Source organism: Sapajus apella, unplaced genomic scaffold, assembly GCF_009761245.1.
Source record: "Sapajus apella isolate SASKATOON/1434 unplaced genomic scaffold, GSC_monkey_1.0 scaffold87, whole genome shotgun sequence".
Taxonomy (NCBI): domain Eukaryota; kingdom Metazoa; phylum Chordata; class Mammalia; order Primates; family Cebidae; genus Sapajus; species Sapajus apella.
In genome coordinates, this window is record NW_022437027.1 from 2,537,831 (window position 1) to 2,564,648 (window position 26,818).

At 40.4% G+C, this 26,818-nt stretch overlaps 1 protein-coding gene across 4 annotated transcripts in view; it reads right to left on the reverse strand.

Moving 5' to 3' along the window:
• Nucleotides 1-2,483: 2,483 nt before the first annotated feature.
• Nucleotides 2,484-26,818, reverse strand: part of EGF (epidermal growth factor) — a 90,856-nt gene continuing 66,521 nt past the window's right edge. For 2 of the 4 annotated variants that reach the window (XM_032254754.1, XM_032254753.1), the window contains exons 18-24: nucleotides 26,313-26,438; nucleotides 22,435-22,557; nucleotides 20,978-21,125; nucleotides 16,287-16,454; nucleotides 11,564-11,681; nucleotides 7,190-7,271; nucleotides 2,484-4,205 (exon numbers count right to left, since the gene is read on the reverse strand). In XM_032254754.1, coding sequence (XP_032110645.1) covers nucleotides 3,952-4,205; nucleotides 7,190-7,271; nucleotides 11,564-11,681; nucleotides 16,287-16,454; nucleotides 20,978-21,125; nucleotides 22,435-22,557; nucleotides 26,313-26,438 — 1,019 coding nt within the window. In that variant the 3' untranslated portion in view covers nucleotides 2,484-3,951. The remainder of the gene's footprint in view (nucleotides 4,206-7,189; nucleotides 7,272-11,563; nucleotides 11,682-16,286; nucleotides 16,455-20,977; nucleotides 21,126-22,434; nucleotides 22,558-26,312; nucleotides 26,439-26,818) is intronic. The other 2 variants (XM_032254755.1, XM_032254756.1) reach the window with 2 other exon arrangements.

Sequence of the window (26,818 nt, forward strand, 5' to 3'; positions counted from 1 at the left end):
AGGATATTATTATGCTGTCAGATTGCTATCTAGGATATCTAGCACAATGTTTAATAGAAGTAATGGTAGTGTTGCACACAGGCTGGAGTGCAGTGGCACGATCTTGGCTCACTGCAACCTCAGACTCCTAGGTTCAGGCGATTCTTCTGCCTCAGCCTTCCCAGTAGCTGGGACTACAAGTGCATGCCACCATGCCAGGCTAATTTTTTTTGTGTTTTTAGTAGAGATGGGGTTTCACCATCTTGGCCAGACTGGTCTCGAACTCCTGACCTCATGATACACCGACCTTGGCCTCCCAGAGTGCTGGGATTACAGGCGTGAGCCACCGCACCTGGCCAGGAATTCAACTTTTCCTTATATTTTTGCTAAGAAGTTTTGTTGTGGAAACATATTGAATTTTATTGAAAACTTTTTCTGTTTTTTTTTTTCTCTTTTGCTTTGGTACTGTGTTGAATGAAACTAATGATTTTAAATATTTAACCAATCTTTCATTTATTATATAATTACCAATTGGCCATGAAATGTTATTTTTGTGATATACTGCCAAGGCCATTTTGTTAATATTTTGTTTAGACTTTTCACGTCTATATTTGTGATTGAGTTTGACCTGTAATCTTTCTTTCTTGTGCTATACTTGTCTACTATAGAAATAAGACTCCATAAAATGAGGAGTATTTTCCTTTCTCTATTATATAGAATTTGTATATAAGAATGATGTGTTCTTTGAATATTTGGTTGAATTTGCCTATTTTATCCATCAGAGTTCAATCAAGAAAGCAAATCATTGCATACTATGTAATAAAAGTAATTTCTTATAGAAATTAAATCTTACATAATTGCAAGAGGAGCTGGAAAAATAAGGTACAGAAAAGGGATTTGGAGGATTAGAGCAAAGTCACTGATCAGCACTCTGATGCAATGGGATGTGTGGACAAGTTGGAGTTGGCGGGGAAACCCAAGAAGCCAGGCATTCCCTGCTTCCCAAGTGGGGAGGAGCATCCAGCGGACCAGGCAGGGAAGTTTATGGAAGGATGCTGCGTCTGTCTGGTGGTGGGTCTGGAATCACCAAGGGTGCATCAGGGCCAACACTCAGGAAAAAGAGACTTAGGAAACACTAAGGAAGGGACAGTGGGGACAATCTGCAGGCTGGCAGCAACCACCACCAGGAAAAGTGAGGATGAGCTGGTACCAGTGCATCTGTCTTTTGCTGCATCTAACCACAGTGACCAACTATATCCCAATGACATGCAGGGATGAAAGTCTGGAAACAGTTACAGCTTCTCTGGCTCAAACAGTACAAAGCAGCCAGGCATGGAAAGCCTGGTGTTTTCCTTGTTGCTAGCATGTGGCCTCTAGCTGCAGAAACCCTGTCAAGTTCCAAACAGGAAAGTTTGGAATTCCTGCTTCGGAATGAACCAAGGCAGAAAAGAATTTCTCATTTAAAGACTTAAAGAATGAAGAGGAAATAAAAAGTAAAAGAAAACAAAGCAAAACATAAAATCTTGCCTGTCACAGCTGCTTAAATTGACTAGATATTTTGTTTCTTTTAGCCTTTTGTTTGTTTTGCTTGTAGGTGTATATGTGTTTTCTAAGGATTTATAATTTAGTAATGATCACACAATAATTTATTCTCATGAAAAGGACATCAGTTAGAAATCAAGGCTAATAGTTGGACTGAAATCATGTGGTTTCAAAAGAATACAGTATATTTAGCCTTTACTAGATGCTAGAAAAGAGGCCAGAATGCTCATTTTAGATGTAGATGACATTTAGTCATGGAATTTCAATCAGGCATTGTGCAAAATGAGACCCTGAGAGTTAGGGAGTAAAAGCATTCAGTCTGGAAAAAACATGAATCAAGTTTTTACATGAAAATGCTGTTTTAAAAACTTGAATTTTTAAAGAAAAGAAGACATTACTGGTAAAAATGCAAAGTTGCAAGAAGAAGATATCTCTGCAGCGTGGCTTGTTGATTAAAAAACACAAAGTGCGTTTTTTCTTTAGTCCAACCAGGAGGTGGTGGACAGCCTAGTCAAGGACTTAGCAGGATCCCAGTTTCTAAGGTACCAGAGTCATTAAACAGGAAACAAGGATTTTCTGGTTCAAAGATAATGGTATGTTATGGGTAGCTGTGATCTCGTATCATTTCTTTTTTCATCATTGAAACCCTACAAGAAGGAGGTGCTAAAATACAAAAATGTAATTTAAACCCAAAAGTGAGCTTTTGGAGGAAGAAAAAATATTCCCACTTAGGGAAAGAAAACTTTGTTATTTTTCTGAGGTCAGTTCACTCAGCAGAAATAGATAAGTCTTCTGATCCTCTAGGATATTAATTGTCAATGAAAGCAAAACTGAATATAGAAAAATCTAAAGTAGCTGGGTGAGGTGTCATACTGAATAATTAATATCCACAAACCTCAAGTCATCCTCCCCAGCACCAAATTTTTACCATAATTCTTATAAAGTATCCATTTGAAAGCAGGTACTTCAATTTCTTTTTATTCTGATGTCTGGAATCACCAAAGTCCAAGGAGTTGAGAAATGAAAAATAAACAAAGGGACTAGTTAATGCATAAACTGAATGATTCAAAGCCCCCAAAATTCAAAGTCACTATATCAGGTTGTGTTATCTCTAATAACAATACTTTGGCTGTAAGAAAAATATTTAATTAGAACACCATGTGAAATTTTAATTTATAAAGTTAGAGTTGTAGATGAAAAATTATTTTTTAAAGAGCTACAACGCTGGGCACCATGGCTCATGCCTGTAATCTAATATGTTGGGAGGCTGAAAGCAAATCAATTCATTTTGCAAAATTACCAGCATGACTTTGCTTGAGGCCAGGAGTTCAAGACCAGCCTGGACAACATTGGTGACCCTCATCTCTACAAAAAATAAAAATAAAAAATTTAGCCAGGCATGGTGACCTGTGTCTGTGGTCCTAGTTACTCTGGAGGCCGAGGCAGGGGGATAGCTTGAGCCCAGGAGTTAGAGGCTGCACTGAGCTATGACTGTGCCATCACACACTCCAGCCTGGACAACAGAGTGAGACACAATCCTCTCTCTAAAAAAAAACAGGAACATCAGCAAACTTGACAAATAATTTTGGTTCAACTCTAGCACTGCCTTAGACTATAATTAACTACTTAACCAGGCATACAATGAAATGTTTATGTTTTCTGGTAATTTTATTTAAATAATTAGAAGAAATTCATTGTTACCTATAATGAAAATAAATCAGTCAATTTACTTAAAATCTTGTATTTGAAAATACATACAAATTCTGTGGGGGAGAAGGACAGTAATAACTGAGAAACCCTGAAGCCTCCCGTGTAATATTTTTAAAATAAAATGTTTTCATTCAAAGATTTAGAAAAAAAAAACCTATCTAATTCTGAAGAAATCAGTTTCTAAATTACATTTTTCATTGATTCATCACAATTCATTTTGCAAAATTATCAGCATTGTACCATGCCAATGAGAGTTAAATGCCTACACTGTATCTGAACAGTATCGTAATATTCTAATAATTTCATGAAATTGACATAAACGTTCTGTCCAGATCAAAGAAATTACTTTGTAACTGACCATTGTGATTGTCTGCTTCAACCTCTAACTACTTCTGGGGCTGCAGGAACAACAAAAACTAAAATCTATTTGTATTGACTACTGAAGACAACACAATTTACAAAGCACTATCGTCCCAATTTTGGTTTCTAATAAGTTACCTAGTGATTCTCCCAGTACTCTTACTTGAAAATAAGATGGCAATGAGACTGCTTGAAAGAATAAACAAAAGCACAACTACAGATCTGTCTCCAGGCATTGAGTAGGTGATTAGTCGTAGAGATTGTGGAACCAAAACCTATAGTTTTCCTCTACTTTTGGAAAAAAAGATACTGTCCATTGACATAGTTCATTCTTCTTGACTTTCCTTTTAATTCCAGTTTTCACTCAGTCAGCTCCATGTGGTGTGATGGGTCCAGGGCCCTTTGTTGCCATAATGGGTTAGCTGACAGGAGAGAATGGGGCTTCTCGACAACCCCATCAAGGGGCTGTGTTCCATGGGAGGGCATATGAAAGCTTTGCTCCATTTCCTGGGGACAGGAGCCCTTATCACTGGATACTGGAATCCAGCAGCCTTGCTCGATGCCCATTCCACATAAATGGGGCTCCTTACTCCATGAAGTTGGTTGCACTGACCCTATACAAAAGACAAAAGAAATTTCAGTATTCATATCATTCATAACACTTGGCAAGAGAAATCATAAATGGCAGAACTGGCCTGAAACACAAATATAACCCATTTTCAAACTACTCTAGACACATTTTCTTTTTCTTTCTTTCTGTCTGTCTTTATACAGGGTCTCACTCTGTCACCCAGGCTGGAGTGACACCCAGGCTGGAGCACAGTGACACAATCACAGCTCACCACAGCCGCTTCCTCGGGGTCAGGTGATCCTTCCACCTCAGCCTCCTGAGTAGCTAGGACCACCCGACTGATTTTTGTATTTTTATTAGAGACAGGGTTGCCATGTTGGCCAGGCTGGTTTTGAACTCCTGGGCTCAGGTGATTCACCCACCTCACCTCACAAAATGCTAGAATTACAGGTATGAGCCACCGTGCCCCACTCTGGGCCCAATTTTTTGAAAATTAAATAGGCCAGTACAGTAGCTCATGTCTATAATTCCATCACCTTGGGAGGCTGAGGTGGGAGGATGGCTTGCACCCAAGGGTTCAAGACCAGCCTGGGTAACATAGGGAGACTCTATCTCTACATAAAATAAAAAATTAGCTGGGCATGGTAGTGCACGCCTGTGGTCCCAGCTACTTAGGAGGCTGAGGTTGGAGAATCGCTTGAGCAATGAGCCATGACTAAGCCACTGTACTTTAGCCTGGGTGACAGAGTAAGACCTTGACTGAAAAGAAGTTTTTAAAAATTAGAAGAGCCTTGGTTGGCATCTTAAATCTTTTTAATTAAAATAGTCTTAGTTAATTGAGATGATTTAAAGAACTGTACTACCTGACACATTGCTCTTCAGCTTTTACTGTGTACTTCCTGTCTCCCCATCTGGACCACAAATGACTTAAGAGTAGACAGAGCCCAGGATTTTTTTGGTTTTTCTTTCTGAAATGGAGTCTCACTATTTCAGCCAAGCTGGAATGCAGTGTTGCGATCTCAGCTCACTGCAACCTCCACCTCCCAGGCTCAAATGATCCTCCCACCTCAGCCTCCTGAGTAGCTGGGACTACAAGTGTGCACCACCATGCCAGGCTAATTTTTGTGTTTTTTGGTAGAGGTGTTGGCCAAGCTGGTCTCTAACTCCTGATCTCAAGTGATCTGCCTGCCTTGGCCTCCCAAAGTCCTGGGATTACAGGTGTGAGCCACCATACCTGGTCTGAGCTCAGATTTTAGATGTATTTGTTTTCCTTTCCCCTGGCATGGTCAGCTGCCCCTAGCATATGCTCTGCACTTAACCTGTGTCAGCTGATGTTGGCTGAGCTCAACGAAGATGGTTTTATGGAACTACACTAGTATTGCATTTTAATACGTTTTTCAGGAGCAGAGAAGAAATTGACTCAGAGCCAAACTTGATCTTCTGTTTAATTCCTCACTTGACCTCCCCACACCCCAATCTCTATGCGCACTTTCACCCCAGGCATTTATGAGACAGCTGGACATGATCGGGGATGTGATCAGTCCTTCTGGGAGACAGTTATATGAGTGACCCACAGAGAATGGGTCAAATTGTTTGCAGTACAGTGCGGGGGTGAGGGGGGGACAATACAGCAGTAGCAGAGAGAGACATTCTAACATATTCCTGAGTATTCAGCTAGCTGTAACAAGTCCTTAGTTCTTTTCTAAGTTTAACCAAATTCCTGGCAAATTATTGTGCTCTTAGCTTGCAAAACTGTATTACTTGTGCCTCTATAGTGGATTACCATTATAAGAATGAATTGTGTTTTTAGCTGCTCAAGGAAAAGTGGTAACTAGGAGATATTCCATTACTTTTTAATAGTGTTACCCATAACGATAAACACTGAAACAAATTTTTGAAAATGCTGAATTTTTCATCAGGGGAAAGTAATGATCCATATAGAAAACTGTTACTTATTGTAGTTTTCACATTCAATTCTTAAGTGTACCTTAATATCCAGGCCTTCTTCAAATTAGGTAACAAAGTTGTACTGAATTCAGTATTTGGGGTTTCATGGCAACATAGGTATGAGAAGGGAATTTAGAGCAAGTTTTCCAAAATAAGAAGCCTATGTTCTTTCCAGAAAGAAGTCTGAGGAGGAGTTTGCGGTAATAAGCATATTGAAGAAGGAAAAAATATGGAAAATATAATTAGAGTTGATATTTCATGAGCTCCTTTCATTAGCAGAGGTACTGTTTTTGTTGGCTAAACGTTTCTCTAAACCTTTCCAAAGGCTCATGACACAAAGGCATGGTCAAAAATGCCTTTGGCCTGTGATGCAATGTCCTCTGGCCTGTGAAACAAAACTCAAACTGAGACCCAAACCCAAAAGGTTGATCGTAACGCAACTCTTGGAAAAAGTATTATGTGAAAGGGTATCTGAGTTCATTTCTCTCCAAAGTAGACTGAGTTCCTGAGAACCGGGGTTGGTTTTATGGCCTCTCCACCAGTGGCTTGGCTGGACTTCACAGACAGCCAGGCGTCTGGCTAAGGTCAGGCCCCTGATAAGACCAGAATACTCTGAAATCCCCAGGACAATCCTCACATCAACTTAAATTCACAGAAACCCTTCCCACTAGACGGATTGAACATGGAACATGTTTTCTTGAAACCATTTAGAACTTAACTGGGACTACTGCAGCTACCAGTATAGATCCTGGACCCAAAGAATGATCTCAAAACTCAGTTCAAATCCAGGAGTCACCCATTGTATTCTTGCTCAAAGTGCAAGGACATGGGCTGCTCTGTGACTAGAGTTCTGAGTGAACATGTTAGCTTCATGTAAGACACAACTCAAGTGCAAATAAGGTCCATGGCATTTCAATACAGCCCAGCTACTCACAGAGCTTATGCAATTTAGTTATGTTTTGTGTGTGTGTGTGTGTGTGTGTGTGTGTGCGTGTGTGGTTAAATGAGACTTTTGACTGAAAAACAGTAAGGAACTAAGTAAAAGCAACCATTCACCAGGAGCCAGGGATAAAAACTGACCAACATCTGCTGCATGACCATCCTCACCAGCCTCCGGTTGACTCCCAATCCTGAGGTCTTGGTGTTCCTTTATAACCACAAACTGCAGACAACAAAAAGGACACAGAGAGGATATTGTTATCATTCACAAATGATCTCAACATCATTGAATCAAAGTCTATGGCTTTACAATATTCATCGTATGTAAAGTGAAAGTCAGAAGAAAGGCCCTGTGAAGTTTGTCTTTCTAGCTAAAGAGAGATTCAGCATTCATTGAAGAACGTTGTGTTACTTTCTCTCAAAGCAACTAGGCACTACCAATATGTTAACTGAAGAATCTATTCTAATTCTGGAATCTCAGCTTTTAGGGTCATGGATCCCTGAAGGCCACTGATTTACCACAAGCAATCCAAGAATCCCTAAGTATTCTTTGCCCATAGGCCAGACAAATAATATCTCATATATGTATGTGCTACAACTTTTCATACACACACGCACACACACATTTATAACACTCATTTAAACATGCTACCAAGTTCTGAGTAATTTGGGGCCATTAAAGGTACTAATAACTACTAGTGCAATGACAATTTCGCAAGCTGGTTGAACAGCCTGGGGACCCAGAATTTTAATAGGGAGGAACAGAAAACAACATTTCTCTTCAAGTCAACAAAATGATTACTTTTGTCATTATTTGTATTATCAAAAATTGATTGGGCACTTGCAATGCAGGCTGACCAGAGATCACTGGCTCACATTCACTCTAGATAGATTAGATATTAAAACAGATCCATGCTACAAGGAAAGGAAAGAAGTAACCGCATACAGCAGGACAAAGGACATCATTTGGTGAAGTCCTTCCTTGTCAATCAGTAACCAGTACAAGGACTGGCCCGAAGTTTTGGCTGATCAGTCTCCATTGGTTCAGAAATGGGCCCTCCACAGAAAGGAGTGTGCAACTCAGAAACAACAGAAAGAGGAGTAGAAAAAAAAACTCTTTGTCCATATTTTCCTTTGAGAAAGGTGTAGAAAGGGATGATGAGTGGGGCCAATTAGGGAGAAGACAGGGAAATGTTGATAAGGGAAGGGTGAATCCAGACAACATGCATTTTCATTTTCTTATTTTTTACAATACTAATCATGCTTCATCTTGTCCTCATTAATGATCTCCTGCAGCAACACATTGCAAAATCAACACAGGATCCACTGTTTAAAGACACATGCCCATTATTTCTGTCTCAAGCCAAAATTCAACCCTCTGCACTGCAAGTTTTCTAACCTCATGCCTCTCTGCCAGAGGAACATAGGTCCCGGAATTCTGGGCTGAGGTGGGAAAAGCAGCTGATGGAACCAGATTTGTTTCTGCTGCTGCTTCCTCTAGTTTGAGCGTTCAGCTCTCCCCGACCCCCACTGATAACTGTAGCAGCAGCTGCTGTCAATGACAGTTATGAAGGATGTAGGGGACTGAGCTCAGCAGCCCCAGGCCTCCTAACATAGTTCAGAGCCAACAAGTTGCTCATGACAGCAGCAAATGCTTTTGATTTTTTAATAGGCATACACAGATTGTGTTTCTCCTTCACTCCCATGATGATGACTTAATGAGATAAATTAAACCTGCTATTCAAAACCTGAATGAAATATCATGTAGCCTGACAAGTAAAATCTGGGTAACTTAGAAGTTCAGAAAGTCATGAAGCCTCAAAGAACCAAGCACATTCTACAGCTAAGTTCTCCAAGAATCACACACGGGTGGAGTTGATGAAGACTGAAGGGACCTTAAAGATAATCTAATCCAAACCCCTTGTACTGAGGGGGAAGCAGAGGTCTGCATAGGTTAAAGAATTTTATGTAGATAACCAATTGGTGGGGGAGTAAGACTAGAACTCACATTTCTTCTTCTCATGTCTCACTCAGTCACTCAGGCTGGAGTGCAGTGGTGCTACCATAGCTCACTGCAACCTTGAACTCTTGGATTCAAGTGACCCTCCTGCTTCAGCTTCCTGAGTAGCTGGAACTACAAGTATGCACCACCACACCCAGCAAAGTTTTTTAAATTTTTTTAAGAGATATGATCTTGCTACGTTGTTCAGGCTGGTCTCAAACTCCTGGCCTCAAGCAATCCTCCTGCCTTGAGGAGGCCTCCCAAACACAGGGATTACAGGTATGAGCAACCTCGCCCAGCTTCTATTTTTTTTTTTTTTTTTTTTTTTTTTTTGCCCTCAAACTTGAGTCCAACCAAAAAAATAAGGAAACACTGAAAGCCTATTACAGGGAGGAACAGATGATCACCTGGTAGTCAAAAGCACAGTCACAGGAAGCTACTTTTTGGGAATTCACAGTGAGATGGGAGCTAGGAGTAGGGGGAATGAGGTGGGAAGGACCCCAAACATTGTCTTTGCTCCTCCATAACCTCTGCCTGTTAGAGCTTCCCTAAGGATTCAATCGTCCATGAATCTGCCACATATGCCAGTCTCTTCCACAATACATACCACAAATAATGCCAACAGCATCCACTGAATCAGTCGTTGACTCTGACAGGTTTCTGGCAATGGAGATTCCCTTAACTGATTCAAGAATGTGTAGCCTGTCTCAAGACTGCCCTCTAGTGTTCCAAGACCAATTACTGAAGTGGATGATTTATGAAGCATCTTGAACTTCCCAAACCTCTGTGCTTTTTGGAAAATATTTAGGATCGTCAGATAAAATACAGAACCCAGTTAAATTTAACTTTGAATTTAAACTTGAACTTTCAGTATAAGCATGAATTTAACTAGGCATTCTATATTTTTGTTTGTAATCTGGCAACTATTTTGCTACTGAAATTTAGGGAGTTGAACTGTGTATGAGAAAGAAATATTAAGAAAATTAGAGCTTAACGCAGTGGCTCATGCCTGCAATTCCAGCACTTTGGGAGGCCAATGCAGGTGGATTGCTTGAGCCCAAGAGTTTGAGATAAGTCTGGGCAACATGGTGAAACTGTCTCTACAAAAAAACAAAACAAAAATTAGCTGGGTGTGGAAGGTGTGTGCCTGTAGTCCCAGCTATTCAGGAGGCTGAGGTGGGAGGATCGCTTAAGTCCAGGAGATCGAGGCTTCAGTGAGCCATGGCTGGACACTGCACTCCAGCCCGGGTGACAGAGCTAGATCCTGTCTCAAAAAAAGAAAAAAAAGAAAGAAAAGAAGGATATGAACAGACACTTCTCCAAAGGAGACATTTATGCAGCCAGCAAACATTTTAAAAAGCTCATTATCACTGGTCATTTGAGAAATGCAAATTAAAACCACATTGAGATACCATCTCATGCCAGTTAGAATGGCGATCATCAAAAAGTCAGGAGACAACAGATGCTGGAGAGGATGTGGAGAAATAGGCACTTTTACACTGTTGGTAGGAGTGTAGATTAGTTCAACCATTGTGGAAGACAGTGTGGCGATTCCTCAAGGACCTAGAAATAGAAATCCATTTGACCCAGCAATCCCATTACTGAGTATATACCCAAAGAATTGTAAATCATTCTATTATAAAGATGCATGCACACGTATGTTTATTGCAACACTGTTCACAATAGCAAAAACTTGGAACCAACCCAAATGCCTATCAATGATAGACTGAATAAAGAAAATGTGGCACATATACACCATGGAATACTATGCAGCCATAAAAAAGGATGAGTTCATGTCTTCATAGGGACATTGATGAATCTAGAAACCCTCATTTTCAGCAAACTAACACAAGATCAGAAAAACAAACACTGCATGTTCTCACTCATAAGTGGGAGTTGAACAATGTGAACACATGGGCACAGGAAGGAGAACATCATACACCAGGGACTGTCGGGGTGGGGAGCTAGGGGAAGGATAGCGTTTGGAGAAATACCTAATGTAGATGACAAAGTGATGGATGCAGCAAACCACCATGGCATGTGTATACCTATGTAACCTGCATGTTCTACACATGTACCCCAGAACTTAAAGGACAATTTAAAAAGAAAAAAAGAAACAGCACCAAAAAGGTAAAATTAATAAAAGAAATTAGAAGCATAATCTTGGGTTTTTAAGACATCTAACTGGAATGTATCAACTAAAAATATGGAAAGTCTTCACATAACACATACAAATCTAAGTTATAGAATCTACATGAAAGAAAATTTCAAAAATTTATTGTGCCATTAAATTATGGCATTATTATAACTCATCTGATTCCTTTAATTAGCAACACAGTTCCCACACCCTCCCACCCAGGACCTCCCTAGCTGATGTGGTCTTGGCTAACATTGACACCACCTGGAAGCTATAAGATTCCAATCATTCTGAACTCAGTGAAAAATTAGAAAAAAAAATGAACAGGGGTTGATATCAAGCCAATTCCTTGCTTCATCTGCTTTGGTCACATTACCCAAGGTTGAGGGCAGGAGGACATCCCAGCCTCACTGTCAGCAGGCCTGCGACTGCTCACATCTCTGTTCGACTCCTCATAAGGATTCTTTGGATTTTTCGATAGCAGCTTCTGAGTCCTGTGATAAAGTCAAAATTTGAGACAATCACACAACAAAACAAAACACTCAGCCCACTCAGTGATGGTCAGGGACAACTGTTTTTGCTACTAAAATTTAGGCACTTGTGTGGGAAAGAAGAAATACAAAGATAACTAGGAACATAACTTTAGATGTTTAAGGCATTATTTTCTGCAAAACTCAAAATACTTTCCAGGTAGTGTTTCATTCTTTCCAAGGGTCTGTGAGATAGACGGTGTATGTGTGTGTGTCCGTGTGTCTGTGTGCTTGTGCGTGTGTGTGCGTGTGTCCGTGTGCTTGTGCGTGTGTGTGCACGTGCCCATGCACGCTGGGGATTAGCTTTGCATTCATTCATTTACAGGTATCTATTGAGTACTAATTATGCCCCAGGCACTGTCCTAGTACTGATGATATAGCAGCGAAAAAACAACTTACTAATTTTGCAGAAAGGAGTGGGGCAGTCTGTGGAAAAAATATCTCAGCAACTGTGTGAGGCAGACTATGTTAGTTCCATTTACAAGTGAAGCCATCGGGGCTTGGAAATGGCAGTGACTCACCTCAGGCACACAGCTACTAAGGGTGGTGTAAGAAGTGTGTCATCATGACACAAAGCCTAGGCTGCTCTTACTGGCCCACTGCAATCCCTCATTCATAAAGAAATTAGAGGCAAAAACAGAAGGAGTGGATTGACCCAAGATAAGAAAGTCTCATAGTTGCCAAGCCAGGAAACACACTAGGTATCTTGCTTCCAAATCCAGTTTTTTAGAGTACTGTCTTATTTGACATTCAGCACAGAGTCTATGCAGGGCATGGTGCCATTCACTAGGGGTGGGGATGGGGAGATTTAGCATGGAGATGGAATCCTGTCCTCAAAGCAATAGCCTCTAGAAGGGGAGACAGATGCATCTGTGAGATTTCTACAACAGCACCACTGTCCTGGGGCAGATGGGCAGCTTAATTGCCTATAGGAATGCAACTCTCTGTTAAAAGCCCTATCCAGACATCCCAGGGAGAGTGATAAGGATGGGAGGGGCTGCTGTGAATCTGCCACCACAGATAGTATCAGGAGATGGTATGGGTTATTATATGTTTTAATCAAAGGCTTCAAAGAAAAAAATTGAAGCAAGTGGCTAATAAAAACAATTAAAAAGTTATAAAGTTACAAAGTTAAAATTTGTACCAGTTAGAATGGCTACTAATAAAAAGTAGAAAAAAAATAACAGATGCTGGTGAAGTTTTGGAGAAAAGGAAACACTTATACACTGTTGGAGAGAGTGTAAATTAGTTCAACTACTATGGAAAGTGGTATGGTGGTTCTTCAAAGAGTTAACTGCAGAACTACCGTTTGACCCAGCAATCCCATTAATGGATATATACCCAGAGGAATATATATCATTCTACCATAGTGAATTTTCATTGCAGCCCTGTTCACAATAGCAAAGACACAGAATCAACCTAAATGCCCATCAATGACAGACTGGATTAAAAAAGAATGTGGCACATATACACCATGGAATACTATGCAGCCATAAAAAGAAATGAGATCATGTCTTTTCTGGGAACATGGATGGAGCTGGAGGCTATTATCCTCAGCAAACTAACACAGAAACAGAAAACCAAATATCATATATTCTAAGTGGGAGCTAAATGATTGGAACTCCGGAACACAAAGAAGGGAACAACATACACTGGGGTCTACCTGAGGGTGGAGGTGGGAGGAGGAACAGGAACAGAAAAGATAATTATTGGGTACTGGGCTTAATATCTGGGTGATGAAGTAATCTGTACAACAGACCCTGGTTGTGCAAGTTTACCAGCGTAACAAACCTTCACATATACCCCTGAACCTAAAATAAAAGTTAAAAACCCCACAAAAAACAAAGTTTTAGTTTGTGATGAAATACCTCCTGTTGATTTTCTTGCAAGGAGTCCTTCCAAAAAATCACATTTTGTAAACTAATAATATTACAATATTTGAAAAATGTATTTAGTTTCACAGTCTTTTCTGTTTTGTCTTGTTTTGTTTTTGAGACAGAGTCTCACTCTGTCGCCCACACTGCAGTGCAATAGTGCAATCGTGGCTCATTGCCATCACTGCCTCCCTGGCTCAAGTGATCCTCCCACCTTAGCCTCTGAGTAGGTGGTGCTACAGCTGTATACCACCATTCCTGGGTAATTTTTTGTATTTTTAGTAGAGGCAGGGTTTTGCCATAGTGCCCAGTTTGGTTCAAACTCCTGGGCTCAAGCGATCTGCCCGCCTCAGCCTCCCAAAGTGCTGAGATTACAGGCATGAGCCACCATGTCCAGCTCACAATCTTTTGAGAGACACAGAAGACAAACAGTATCAAACAAGCTAGGTAAGACAGGCAAGGAATGGTATAAGGGAGGAAATAACTGATTTTAACCTTTAAAGAAAAATATTTAGCACATCTAACTTAAAAACTCAATGCTAGAGCTACGTTTGTTGGTACAGTTGAGTGTGACATGGCAACATTTAGTCTAGTAGTTTTAATTGGACCTTGTCAGAATGGATCTATAGTACAAAGGTAGTTATGCACATAGCTGAAAGTTTGCGGAGAGGTAAGCAGCTATACTGATAAGAACTGTTAGGTAAATAACCACAGATTCGCTCAGAAAAAAAATTTACAACTCTGGATGCATTTCAGTGAAAAGAAAAAGAAAGGGTTCTGATGCACGTTCTTTTTGGAGGAATAGTCCTTTCATTTCTGATTTTAGGTATAAGAATCTGAGGCTGAAGATATATACTGTTATATGTATGTGAGGTCTACAGTCAGCTTTCAGCTGAACTGGTCTTTGAATTCCAAGTTTAAAAAGCCAGCAATCTGCCATTAGCTTTCATTCCAGATCTGGACACGCTATGTCACGTCACAACAAATAGGAAAAAATAATAATTATGGCATGCATGAACTTAAGTTTCTCATTTCCATTTTTTTCCTGTCTTTTGGCAATGGTCCAAGGGATGAAGCATTGATCATTCACTATTCTTTCTATACATATCCAAGATATTGATTAAACACCAGGCTAAAAAGTGCAATGTTATCAATGGACTACTGAATTAAAATGTCAAGTTTGTGCCTAAGAATCTTGTCTCTCAAGAAGTGGTAGACAAGGGCTTAGAGCATACAGCTGTTTTGAGGGAATATTACAGTTCATAGAAAATCAAAATAACAACAGATGGCATTTATTCATTTCTATATGCCAGACCTACATAAAAGCCTTTACTTAGGTTAACCCAATTAATCTCACAATAATCCTTGAGGTAAGTACTATTCTTGTTTCTACTTTATAGCAAAGGAAATTAATGAACAGAGGTTGGGACATATGCCTGATGTTATTTAGACACTAACTTGGGATTGAACCTGTATAACCTGATTCCAGAGCCTATGCTCTTAACCACTATAGTAGGATGCAGCAGGATCTCAGATAAGTGCATCTTGGCTGATATGTTGAATTTTCCAGAACACAAGACAGTTGCCACTTGAGTGGTTGTGTAGTACCAGTAAATGTGGTTAAATTTTTATCTACAGATGGTGGCAGATATTTTGTACATTCCCAGAGAATTGGGACCTATTAGCCAAGTGAGTCTTAGGTCCTCCAGCCATGAAATGATAAGATTAAACTGGATAATTCCATAAAGTCCCCTTCAGCACTAAAGTTTAATGATTCACTGATTTTGTACAGCAGAAACTATAACAGTATATAAAATGCTTTTCGATATTGACGATAATAGAGGATGCTGTCCTACTTTCTAAGAAAACAGAAAATGAGCAAACAGTGTAATGCCTATACCTTCACCCTAATGTAGTGTTATTTTTAAAGAATTATATGTATAAATGTTATTGTTCCATAGTTTTTAATTGTTAACTTGAAATTATTAAAAGCACAAAATCTGACAACCAGAATTTCCTTCCAAGTTAGGGAAGATATTAATTTTCTTTTACAACATTAATATTTTGTGGGAAATGGCAGGTAGCCATGAAAAATTATGCAGGCTATGGGAGGAGCATATAATATTAAATGAAGAAAGTAGAATGCAAAAACACATCATGATAAATAGCGACACATACACTATGCAGGTGTGTGGACAACCACTGCAAGGGAACAAGGAAAAAGTAAAACACTCATGTTTCAAAGCAATGAATTCCTGAGCTAACAGTAAAAATTTTACTCTTACTTCACTTTTTTTGTGTTTTTTTGAGACAGAGTCTCGTCCTATCGCCCAGGCTGGAGTGCAGTGGCACAATCTTGGCTCACTGCAACCTCTTCCTCCTGGGTTCAAGCGATTCTCGTCCCTCAGCCTCCCAAGTAGCTGAGATTACAGGTGTGCATTACCACGCCCATTACTTTTTGCCCTTTTAGTGGAGACAGGGTTTCACCATGTTGGCCGGCTGGTCTCAAACTCCTGGCCTCAAGTGATCCGCCCACCTCGGCCTCCCAAAAGTGCTGGGACTATGGGTATGAGCACCATGCCCCGCCTCTTTAACACTTTAAATTTCATATGTAGACATTCATCTTAAGGAGGCAGGCATTCCCCTGGGAGGTTTTAGAAAGAGGTTTCCAGTACCAAAGGAAAGACAGGGTCACCTGTAGTAGTGGGCCCCCCACAGGCTCAGGAGAAGCAGCACGACAAGCACCACCACACAGACAGCCACCACGGTGACCTTCCGCTGCTGCCCGTGGCCAGCGTGTCGCAGTTCCCACCACTTCAGGTCTTGGTACTGACATCGCTCCCCGAGGTAGCCAACAACACAGCTGTGACAACACACAAACAGAGGTCATCAGAGACGCCTGGCCAAAGACGCTGATAGTTTTGACACTCAATATTCAACTATCTCTCAACCTCTGCATTTCTAGACTCAGCTCTTTGGAAGCATATAGAAAATCCATCCGGGGTCAGTTGAAAGCACTATAATTTACAAGTTAATGCAGCATGGACTTCTCCCTTCTGTCTGTTTGCCCTGGGATTTATGTGGGATTATTTGCATACTGCCTCTATAAGGCATTACAGGACATTGATTAAAGATCAGTTTCTGTTAGGCTAAAATCCTGAGGAACCACCTTTTAAAACCAACACAAAGCAACTCTGCCCTAAGAGCCAAGGGAGTTTTGGAAACAAATGTTTGGCCAGATTGCAATGAGCATAGGTGAAAAGGAAGGAGAATTTGAAGGCAGAGTTCCTCACTTGAAAGCAGGCTATAAAAGAAGAATGTGTGTAGTTTCTGAACAGAATGCATAACCTAGTCTGCAGAGAAAGCTTTTTTCCTTTTAAAAAGAATCACTAATAGCGCAAGGGAAGACCCAGTAACATACACATAGGCATTTGTCTATTTTCTTCAATGGGGGAAACAGCTCTATGGAGGAAAAAGGGACATTCACCCACAAACACCCTACTGCCTCAGTGAAATTGTCACTAGAATGAGCTGCTGTCCTTTTTAGTAAATGAAGCAATGCTGCCATCTACTGGGAATATGCATTTCTGGAAACGATTAGGATCTCAGGTAAACATCTGTATTCTACTATCCTTGCAAAAGCACCAACTTTGAAAAACATCCCATTAAACACTCTGTAATGCCCACTTATTAAAAATTCCTTCCCCAGGCCCTGGATAAACTATTTATTCATCTATGTACCCACTTAATTCCAAAAGGACGTAAAGGAATAAAAATACAGAGATCTGACCCCAGTGCCCATAGTGAGAAGAGGCAGCATGGAAAACACACTGGACAAAGCTCCAGAAGATCTGGGCTCTAGACCTGGCTCTACCTTGAGCTGGTCAGAGGACTGGGCAAGCCACTGACAGAAGGAGGGAAAGGGATTAGTGCTTCTTAACCATCTTGTGTGTTTGACGCCCTGCTAGGCACTTTTACTCATTTTCTTATTGGTGGCATATTCCCATACCACAGATGAGGAAACTGAGGCTCAAGGCGTTTGTACAAGGTCACACAGCTATGAGTGACAGGTTTGACTCCAATGGTTCTCTGATTTCAAAGCCTATGTACTTTCTACTATACCATGCTGCTTACAAAAAAAGTCTGATGCTCTATTCAGCTCTGAAAAGCTATTTTCTAGAACTAACCATGCAAGAGCTAGCAGGATCTGAGTACAGAAGCATAAAAGACCACGAGTATCCCAGGCTTTCTTGGATGCTGTTTTAATTCTAGCTATCTTTGGTTAGAGCCATTTACCATCAATGCCTAGTAGCACAATTTTTAAACTGTTGGATGTTAATGGGCCACACCTCTGATCCTCTCAGGAAGTTTCGGGTCTTGAGAAATATGTCAGTACTTGGCCCAGAGTCCTGGAGACCCAAGTCAGCTGCAGTAGCAGAGCCTCACTGAGTCCGATAAGGCCCAGAATAGTCATTCGGCATTTTCCACTGGGGGAGGGGGACACATGATACTAGTTCTTTGGTTATGAATTCGTTCTTCCATTAAACCAAACAAAAGATTCTCTGGCCAAATAAGTTTGCCTTTCCATAGTCAAATAATTTTGAGACATTTTGGACTCAATACAGATAAACAAGCCTTCTTCTTTGTTTGTTTTTGAGACAGGGCTCAGGCTGGAGTGCAGTGGGGCCATCACAACCCATAGCAACCTCAGCCTCCTGGGCTGAAGCAGTTCTCCCACCTCAGCCTCCCAAGTAGCTGGGAATGCAGATGTGTGCTACGATACCTGGCTAACTTAAAAAAAATTATTTTGTAGAGATGCATTCTCACCATGTTACCCAGGCTGGTAAACATGATTTTTTTAAATGCGTTGTGGTATACTATGAATCAAGAATTGAGGGCTAGACAGAAAATTAGAAATTATGGTTTAGGAGTCACGCAGCTGGAGGCTACAAGATTCTGACCCTCCCTAAACTGCTCCTAAGATCAGTGCTTGAGATATTCTGCAGACCCTGCGCTTGATGGATCAGCTGGCCTCACCCAGATCAATTAACTGGCTCATCTGAACTTGTGGCCCCCACCCAGGAACTGACTCAGTGCAAGAAGACAGCTTCAGCTCTCTATGATTTCATCCCTGACCTGTGAGCACTCCTCGCTTACTGGCTTCCCCAACCCACCAAGTTGTGCTTAAAAACTCTGCTCCCAAATGCTCAGGAAGACTAATTTGAGTAATAATAAAACTACCATCTCTTGCAATCAATAATAATAATATTGAGGGCTAGAGTATGATGCATCTCTCCATGTGATTTGCCCACATAACCTGTTTTTAAGAAGCATTTCACAATACTGATGTTGGGGGATCTTGATCTAAAGACCTGTCCAGAAGGGTGTTTGGCTGAAACACAGAATGAATGAGGACCTCCTCCAAGCTCAGAAGGTTTGGAGCCTCCTGAGCATCTCCAAACCAGGAAATGTTCAAGGAATACCTCAGGCATGGAGACTTCCAACTCTCACTTCCTCTGCATCACTGTGGGCACCCTGGGGTTTCATGTGGCTGAGGGGAACTTCCACTGCCTCTAAGTAAAGAAGGAAGAGCTCGGTCTTCCAAAACCTGCTTGCAGCATGAAAAACACTCTGTACAGAATGACGCCTGCCTAGGAAGTGTTTCTAATAAAAGTTGGACTGGTAAAGCGCTTCCTAGAGGCTTGTTATTATGGAATTAATAAAACACAAGGTGAGGTCATCAGGACAGGAGGAGGTAAGGGTTGAATAGTTGATTAAACCACATTTTTGTTAAATGCACAATTTTAAAACAAGGTTATGATCCAGAGTACTGTAAACTCTGATAATATTTTTAATATTGCTTTAAATTCAAGGTCCTTAAATTTGAGTTTTATCTCCAGCTTGTCATTTGTAGCAAGTCATGTTTAAAACATTAAGAGGGGAATATGATATTTTCATCAAGATTTAATGACAGAAAGAAAAGCAGTGTGCTATAGAGTTCATCAATCATTTAATAAATGGATGCTATCAGATCCAAATGAAAACATTGTTCTAAATGCAACATGTAACCCTGTAGTGCCCTTTATATTATTATAATGATTTTTATAATCTAAAGTATCACGGAGGAAAACAACCATGACCTAATAAATTTGGACATTTGTTTTTGTAATTTCATCATTTGGGATGACCAGAAACAATGAACGGGCAAAACCAATTCGATTGTAAATATTAAAACTAGCAATAACTATTGCAGATACCCAATTTATTGTACTTTAGGAAATCACAGCATGTAAATATGAATATAAAAACAGAATTCTATAAGGACTGAGTCATTTTTACTAGTATTCGTGAGCATTTTTCACTATGTTTGTCATGCTGACATGATTTCTGATGCAAGGCCATACACTTTGTCACAGAATATAGCTTACTCTTCCATGAATTTAGTTATTCTGCTCATTATTACTGATGAAATGAGAGAAGACTTTAAGGTTATAGTAGCGATTTGTGAGGATCAGACTATTTTATCACCCCTCCCTCAGGCACAGAGAAAATTATCAATGGATCAGGAGCCTAACCCTGGGAGACCTATTTGTTTTCTGGTATCTATCAGTTTCCTCCTATTGCCTTGAAAACATGAAATGAATTAAAAGTAGCATTTGAGGCAGACCTGGCTATTGCAGGTTTGGGTTTTGTTAAAGGGTCCACGGGAAAGGTTTTCAGAGGGAGCACAGGGGAATGCCTCATACTTTTAGGACTTCCTCAAATCAACTTTCCAGGTTGACACTTCACCCACTGTGAAACCCTCATGGGAGCAAAAAGGGAGCAAAAAGCAGCAGCTGCAGTATCAGCAATTGTTATTAACCAACAAACTGTAAAAGTCAACTGTTAGGAAGTGAAGAAATAATAGACATACATTTATTTTTGAAGAAAAATATTTTTGGACTCTGGCAAGAAGTCCAGTGTGAACACATACAACACTTTTGTAAACCCAGAAACGGATCACTGATGCTCACATATAATGTAAAGCATATTTGATGAAAAATAAATCAAAGTTTTAAGGAGTTATCTCACAAACCTAAGTTTTTCAACCAGGATGAGACATTTAATCCCTAGACTATACCAGTGGTCACATCAAATTATTTCAGTAAAAGGGGAAATCACCAACTCCTTAGATTTATATTTATCCCTGGTAACTGAGAGGGGCATCGTGACACACAAGGAGGGGGCGATGAAGTACACACACACGGTTCACACATGTTTGTTTATATTTTTCCAAAAGAACATCTAATTGCAGAAAAACATCCTCAGTATTCATTTTCCAAATTAGCTAAAAGTGATGGACTGAAAAGCATCTCTCTGCGCCATCAGCAAGACAGTTTGACTTACTTGCATGCATACTTGTCCACTGTTTCAATATACATGCACACACCATCATGAAGGCAGTACCCACTGTGGGACGGGGGACATCCAGAGTCACTATTTCTTACGGAATAGCGGTGGTCATCTTCCCTGAGGTGAGAGGGTGAAGTAGAGTCTAAAAGAACCCAAGACGTTACTTTTACTTTCTGAAGGGACTCATGTTTTTCAAGTATCAATATCAGGAACCAGTTTCTGTGAACAATTTGTGATACAGTATTTTTTAGTGACAGAAGAACTACCAGAAGGGACAACAGTTTTACTTTCCTAGTGGACCTTAGTATTATCTGAGCATGAAGGATAGCATATTGGAGGCAGGTAAAAGAACGACCAGTCCTAAGTTACCATATGAATTCAAAGTCACTGATCTCATACAAACAAATCTGTCATACACAAAAACACACTAATCATGTGAAGTGGCAGCATCAAGGTCTCACTGAACAACTGGTAACTCTTTATCATTTAAAACCTACGCATCAATGTGCAGTCCATTACCTCCAATATCCTGGAGTCTCAAAAATTTCTTTCTCCTTAAAACTAAGTTTCAGAGTAGCCCTCAAGGACAAGACTGTAGCAATTATGACAGGAAGAAAACATTCCTATAACAGAGGGAATGCCAAAGTGGAATAGTAAAGTCTCTCTTATTGAATGGTTCACTGCTCCTTAAAAGGAAAAGATATGTAGCTGACTATATAAATATAAGCCGTTTTTTAATACCTTTAAGAAGAGCAAATTATTTGAGAAAAATAACATGCTAAGAAAAAAAAAACAGACACCAAGTAAACACGGAATTTTTCCTTCTTAGGATGTTTTCCACGTGTAGGGCTGACAGCTAAAGAGTGGGCAGTAATGGGAAAGAGTTCCGTCCTGGTCTCCAGGGTCTCAGTGAAGCTAGCTCCCTTTCTGGGGTGCTGATGGTGAGATGCTGCTGCTGTTATTGGGAGAAGGTTCAGGAAGCAGGAGTCGACCATTATTAATGTTGAAAAAAGAAAGGGAAGAGAGCTGGAGTTCTAATGCAGATCAAGAAATACTGCCTTTTTCAAGTAATATTTTAAAATCCTTGAAAGTGATTTAAAATGCTGACTCCAGACATTCTCACCGACCTGCCTAGCCCTGCAAAATTTATCCAGCAGCCCCACAAATCGACATTACAAATAGGGAGATTAGTTGCACAGTTAAAGAGAGACACCCGTGTTCCCATCTTTATTGGATTGTGAGTAATAAAAAAGGATTCATTCCAGATGCTATTAAATTAAGAAAACTTGGACCATTTCAAATTCTCAAGCATCATCATAATCAGGAAAGCCAACTCTGCAGCCTGACTGAACTGAATGATTTTTAGAATCTCTAACGCAAATAGAGATTAGGGTATAGAATTTCCCTGAACCAAGTCCTTCCCCTTCACTCTAGACCACCCACCCACCTACCAGGGCAAATCAGTCCTGGTTCAGACAGGCGTCCGGCACACGTGCAGGCGTAGCCTCCCTCTGTATTTGTGCAGTTGGCATTCTCTCCACAGCCGTGCACCCCCAGTTGGCATTCATCAATATCTGTCAGAAAAGACAGAGTAGGGGAGAGAAAAAAGTGGGGTACGGAAAAAGAGGGTTTTACAGTTGGACAGCCTCTGGAAGAGGAGCTTCATCAGCGTCTGTCATGCTATATGTTCTCAGGGCCCTATGCATTTTTAGCTTTAAAAGGACTTTCATTAATGTTGGAGAGATCAACTGGGTCCTGTAATGCATGTTCAGGGAGGTGTTCTTTTTCTTTTTTTCTCTCTTTTTCTTTCTTTCTTTTTTAAGACAGAATCTCACTTGGTTGCCGGTTGCCGAGGATGAGGTACAGTGGTGTGATTGTGGTTCATTGTAGTCTTGACCTCCCAGGGTCAAGCAATCCTCCCAGCTCAACATACCAAGTAGCTTGGACCAAAGGCTTGTACCATCATGCCTGGTTATTTCTTGTTTGGCTATTTTTTAGTTTTTTTGGTTTTGTTTTTGTTTTTTTTTGTAGAGATAGGGTCTCACTATGTTGCCCAGGCTGGCCTCAAACTCCTGGCCTCAAGTGATCCTCCCGCCTTGGCCTCCCAGAGTGTTGTGATTACAGGCATGAGCCACCACACCCAGCCCCAGGCAGGTGTTCTAAGCTCCTGACAGCAGCTGGAAGCTTTCTTCCTGGTTGGAAAGAAAGGTGACTTCTCAAAGTTAGAGATTAGTAAACGATCTCTAGGCAAACATTTAGAAGTTCAGATCCTAAAGATTCACACTTAACTTTTTTGAATAGACATCCTGTCATTGACATACATAGCATATAAAATATAACAGTTTTGCATTTTTATGTAAGTATTAACTATATAAGACAAATCACCCTTTCTTTCCTAACTACCCACCATTTTTCTTTCTCAGCTACTGCCACCCTAACATTGACGGCCTTTCTTCCTCTCAATTTTCCATTACTGTAAGAACAGCCTTACCGTATTCCTGGACCCCATGTTTCATCCACGCGACGCCTAAACACCAGTGCCAGATTATTCCCCTTTCAACACAACAATGATAAACCCATCATTGCACCACTTTACCCAAATGCTGCCAGTGGTTCCCTGTTGCCTAGAACTTTGCTGTCCAACTTGCTAGCCATCACCATATGAGCGTACTGAGAACCCGAAATGCATCTAGTTCATACTGAGATGTGCTGTGAGTATAAAACACACATTATAGTTTGAAGACTTAGTACCAAAATAAAAAAGAATATTAAATATCTCAATAATTTTTATATGGATTACATATTAAAATGTTAATATTTTGGATATATCTGAATATTAAATTTGAATAGTAATATTATTACTAAATTTCATTTTGTCTGTTTCATTTCACATTTTGTAATTTGGTCACTAGAAATTTTAGGACAGCACTGGCTGACCCTCAGCCAGTTACACTGGAGAAGTCAAAGCTCAATGACTGACCCTCAGATTTTAGTCTTCCACAGATGTAACCCAAGCCATCTGTTACAGGCTGAAATGTGTCCCTGCCCCTCTAATTCATATATTGAGCCCTAACTCCCAAAGTGACTGACTGTATTTGAAGAAAGCGCCTATCAGGAGGAAAGTAAGGTTAAATGGGGTCATAAGGGTGGGGTCCTAATCCAATAAGATTGGTGTCCTCAAAAGAAGAGGAAGAAAAAAAAAAGAGGAAAAGAAACTAGAGTGTTCCCCCCCACCCCCGCCGCTTTCTCTTTCTCTCTCTCTATCTCTCTTTCCCTCTCTCTCTATCTTTCTACACAACAAAGAGGAAAGGGCATGTGAGAACTAGTGAGCAGGTGACCATCCGCAAGCCAGGAAGAGATCCTTCACCCAAAACCAAATCAGCCAGCACCTTGATCTGGGTGGGACTTCTAGTCTCCAGAACCATAAGAGGACATATTTCTGTGGCTTAAACCATCCAGTCTATGATATTTTGTTATGGCATACACTACCTTATCACCCTCAGTTTCTGATATAACCTAAACTTAGTGCTCACCTAAACTACTCTCTATCCATAATGCCAGTCATGCGATCTGTTCATGCCTGGAATGCCTCCATCCCTTCACATTCCTGCAAATGAAATTACTTATCCACCACACTCCCTCCAAAATGACAGTTCCTCCCTGAAATCTTTCCCAATACTTCAAACAGATATTTCTCCCAGTTCTGAACTTTCATTGTGGTTTTTACTTCTCTTGTGATATGTACCCTTCTGCATCACTGATCACAGCTTTATTTCTTTTAGCTCACATTTTCCTCATGAGCAAGGACTACCTTTTTCATCCTGATATTTCTCACATTTCTAGTACTGTGGCCTTGCCCCTAATAGGGGGCAATTAAATATTTAACACACTGAATTGCTATCCTGGATGGCCCAAACTGACTCTTTTAGGAAGTCCTGTTACAATTTCAATAAACTATCACCTTGAGAGAAAGAGAGCTTTTCCAAGAAGCAAAGACAAAGGTGTATACTTGACCAAGATACCCAACTACTTTTAATAAGAAGGATAACACTTTTACATAGCACTTTTCATGTGCCAAACATGGTTCGAAGTATTGTATCTTCGAATTACATACACAGAGAGAGGGAGAGAGAATAGAGGAGCAAGCCCACTGCTTCCATGGAGTCTGAGGACTCCGTGCCAACCACGCAGGTGGGGTAAGGACGGCCCATTGCATGATCAATACTGGAAGGAGATGAGTCAATAACAGTGTGAGAAACCAGAGTCTAACAAGTTTAAACATCCAAGAGATACCTTCCTTTTTCTTCATATTTAAGGAAATTAAATATGAAGTCTGCTTGTCTAAATTATCTATGGGCCTGCTTAATTAGAGCAGTGACATTTTCCTGACTGACAGCCAAATATGTGCTTATAAGAGTTTTTACAGATGTCTGCGGATTCCACAAAACTAATCTGATAAAGGTCTGATTTAAATCAACCAGATTCGAAAAATTGATAGTTATGATTGATATTTCATCTTTAACCTTGACAAGTGGGAGAAAGCAGTATCATTTGAGTTTCTTATCAGTTTCTTACATTTTCAGAAGGAAGGAAAGAAATACTGAAAGGGAAGTTTTAAAGTGCTGTAAAACTTCAGATCATCACTTCACCATGCCTCAGATGGCTTCAGGCAGGTTTTCACTCGTACGTGATGTAATGCTACCGACACCTGGAAAGGTATGAGACATCCACGACGCGAACTCCCAATCCAACATGCCGCACCCAGACCTTACCAGAGGACAGGGATTATGAAAGAGGTTTGAATCATTCTTTACTTGTATCTCAATGTCAGCAGCTTGACTCTCCCACCTATTGAACATACCAAGAAACATGGGAGGAGCCCTTTCACAGGCCATACCTCTTTTTCTTTATGCACACAGCAGTGACTTCCAGCAAACTGTCATCAGCTCTGCAGTTCACTACATTTCTCTTACCAAATTCACTGACAAGTGAATGCTGTCCAACTCCCCCATCATGGCTCTAGGTGTGAAGTATTGATGAAACACTGGTGTCACTCAAACCCCAGGGAAAGAATTAGAAAGGCAGAGGAGTAAGCACCTTCCAAAGGGGCTTGAAGCTGACTAGGGCAGTAATAGCATGAGGGCACAAACTTGACTGTTCACCAAGAATGGAAATATGTCAGTTTGAGCAGGTTGTACAACTCTTTAAATTGTGACATGTGTGTCCCCCCAATTATATCCTGTCTTCTCTCTGCTCACTGCACCCACACTGTTTCCTGATTTCTGAGGCCTGACTCTGCCCTACTCCCTCAGCACATGCATCCTCTTACCAAGACAGTGAATGCCATCTCCTCGGTAGCCTTCTGAGCATTGGCAGACATAGCCACCTTCGGTGTTGATGCACTTGGAGGAGGCAGGGGGGCACACTGGGACACCCATCTCACATTCATCTATATCTGTGGGCAAAATTAGGAACTAGTGTAATATTTAGGCAATCCTGATATAAATAAGCATAATCTTATATTCAATTGCTGAGTCAGTCCTTTACAGGTGCTGTTTACAACATCAGGCACATCTTGCATCTTGGACATAAAGTTCACACGTTATTGCTGAATCGATCTTTACAGAGTTCCCACCTATCTGATTAGGAAAATATGTAAATAAATCACTTGCTGCCAGGGTTTCAGACCATAAGAACTGAGATCTTTCCAGCAATCATTAAATTATAACTTTGATTCTATTAATGTAAAATAGGAACCTATTAATCTATTCATTTAACTAAAACTTATGACCTAAGCTTCTAGGGGAAAAAACAGTTGTGTTTTCATTGAAATTG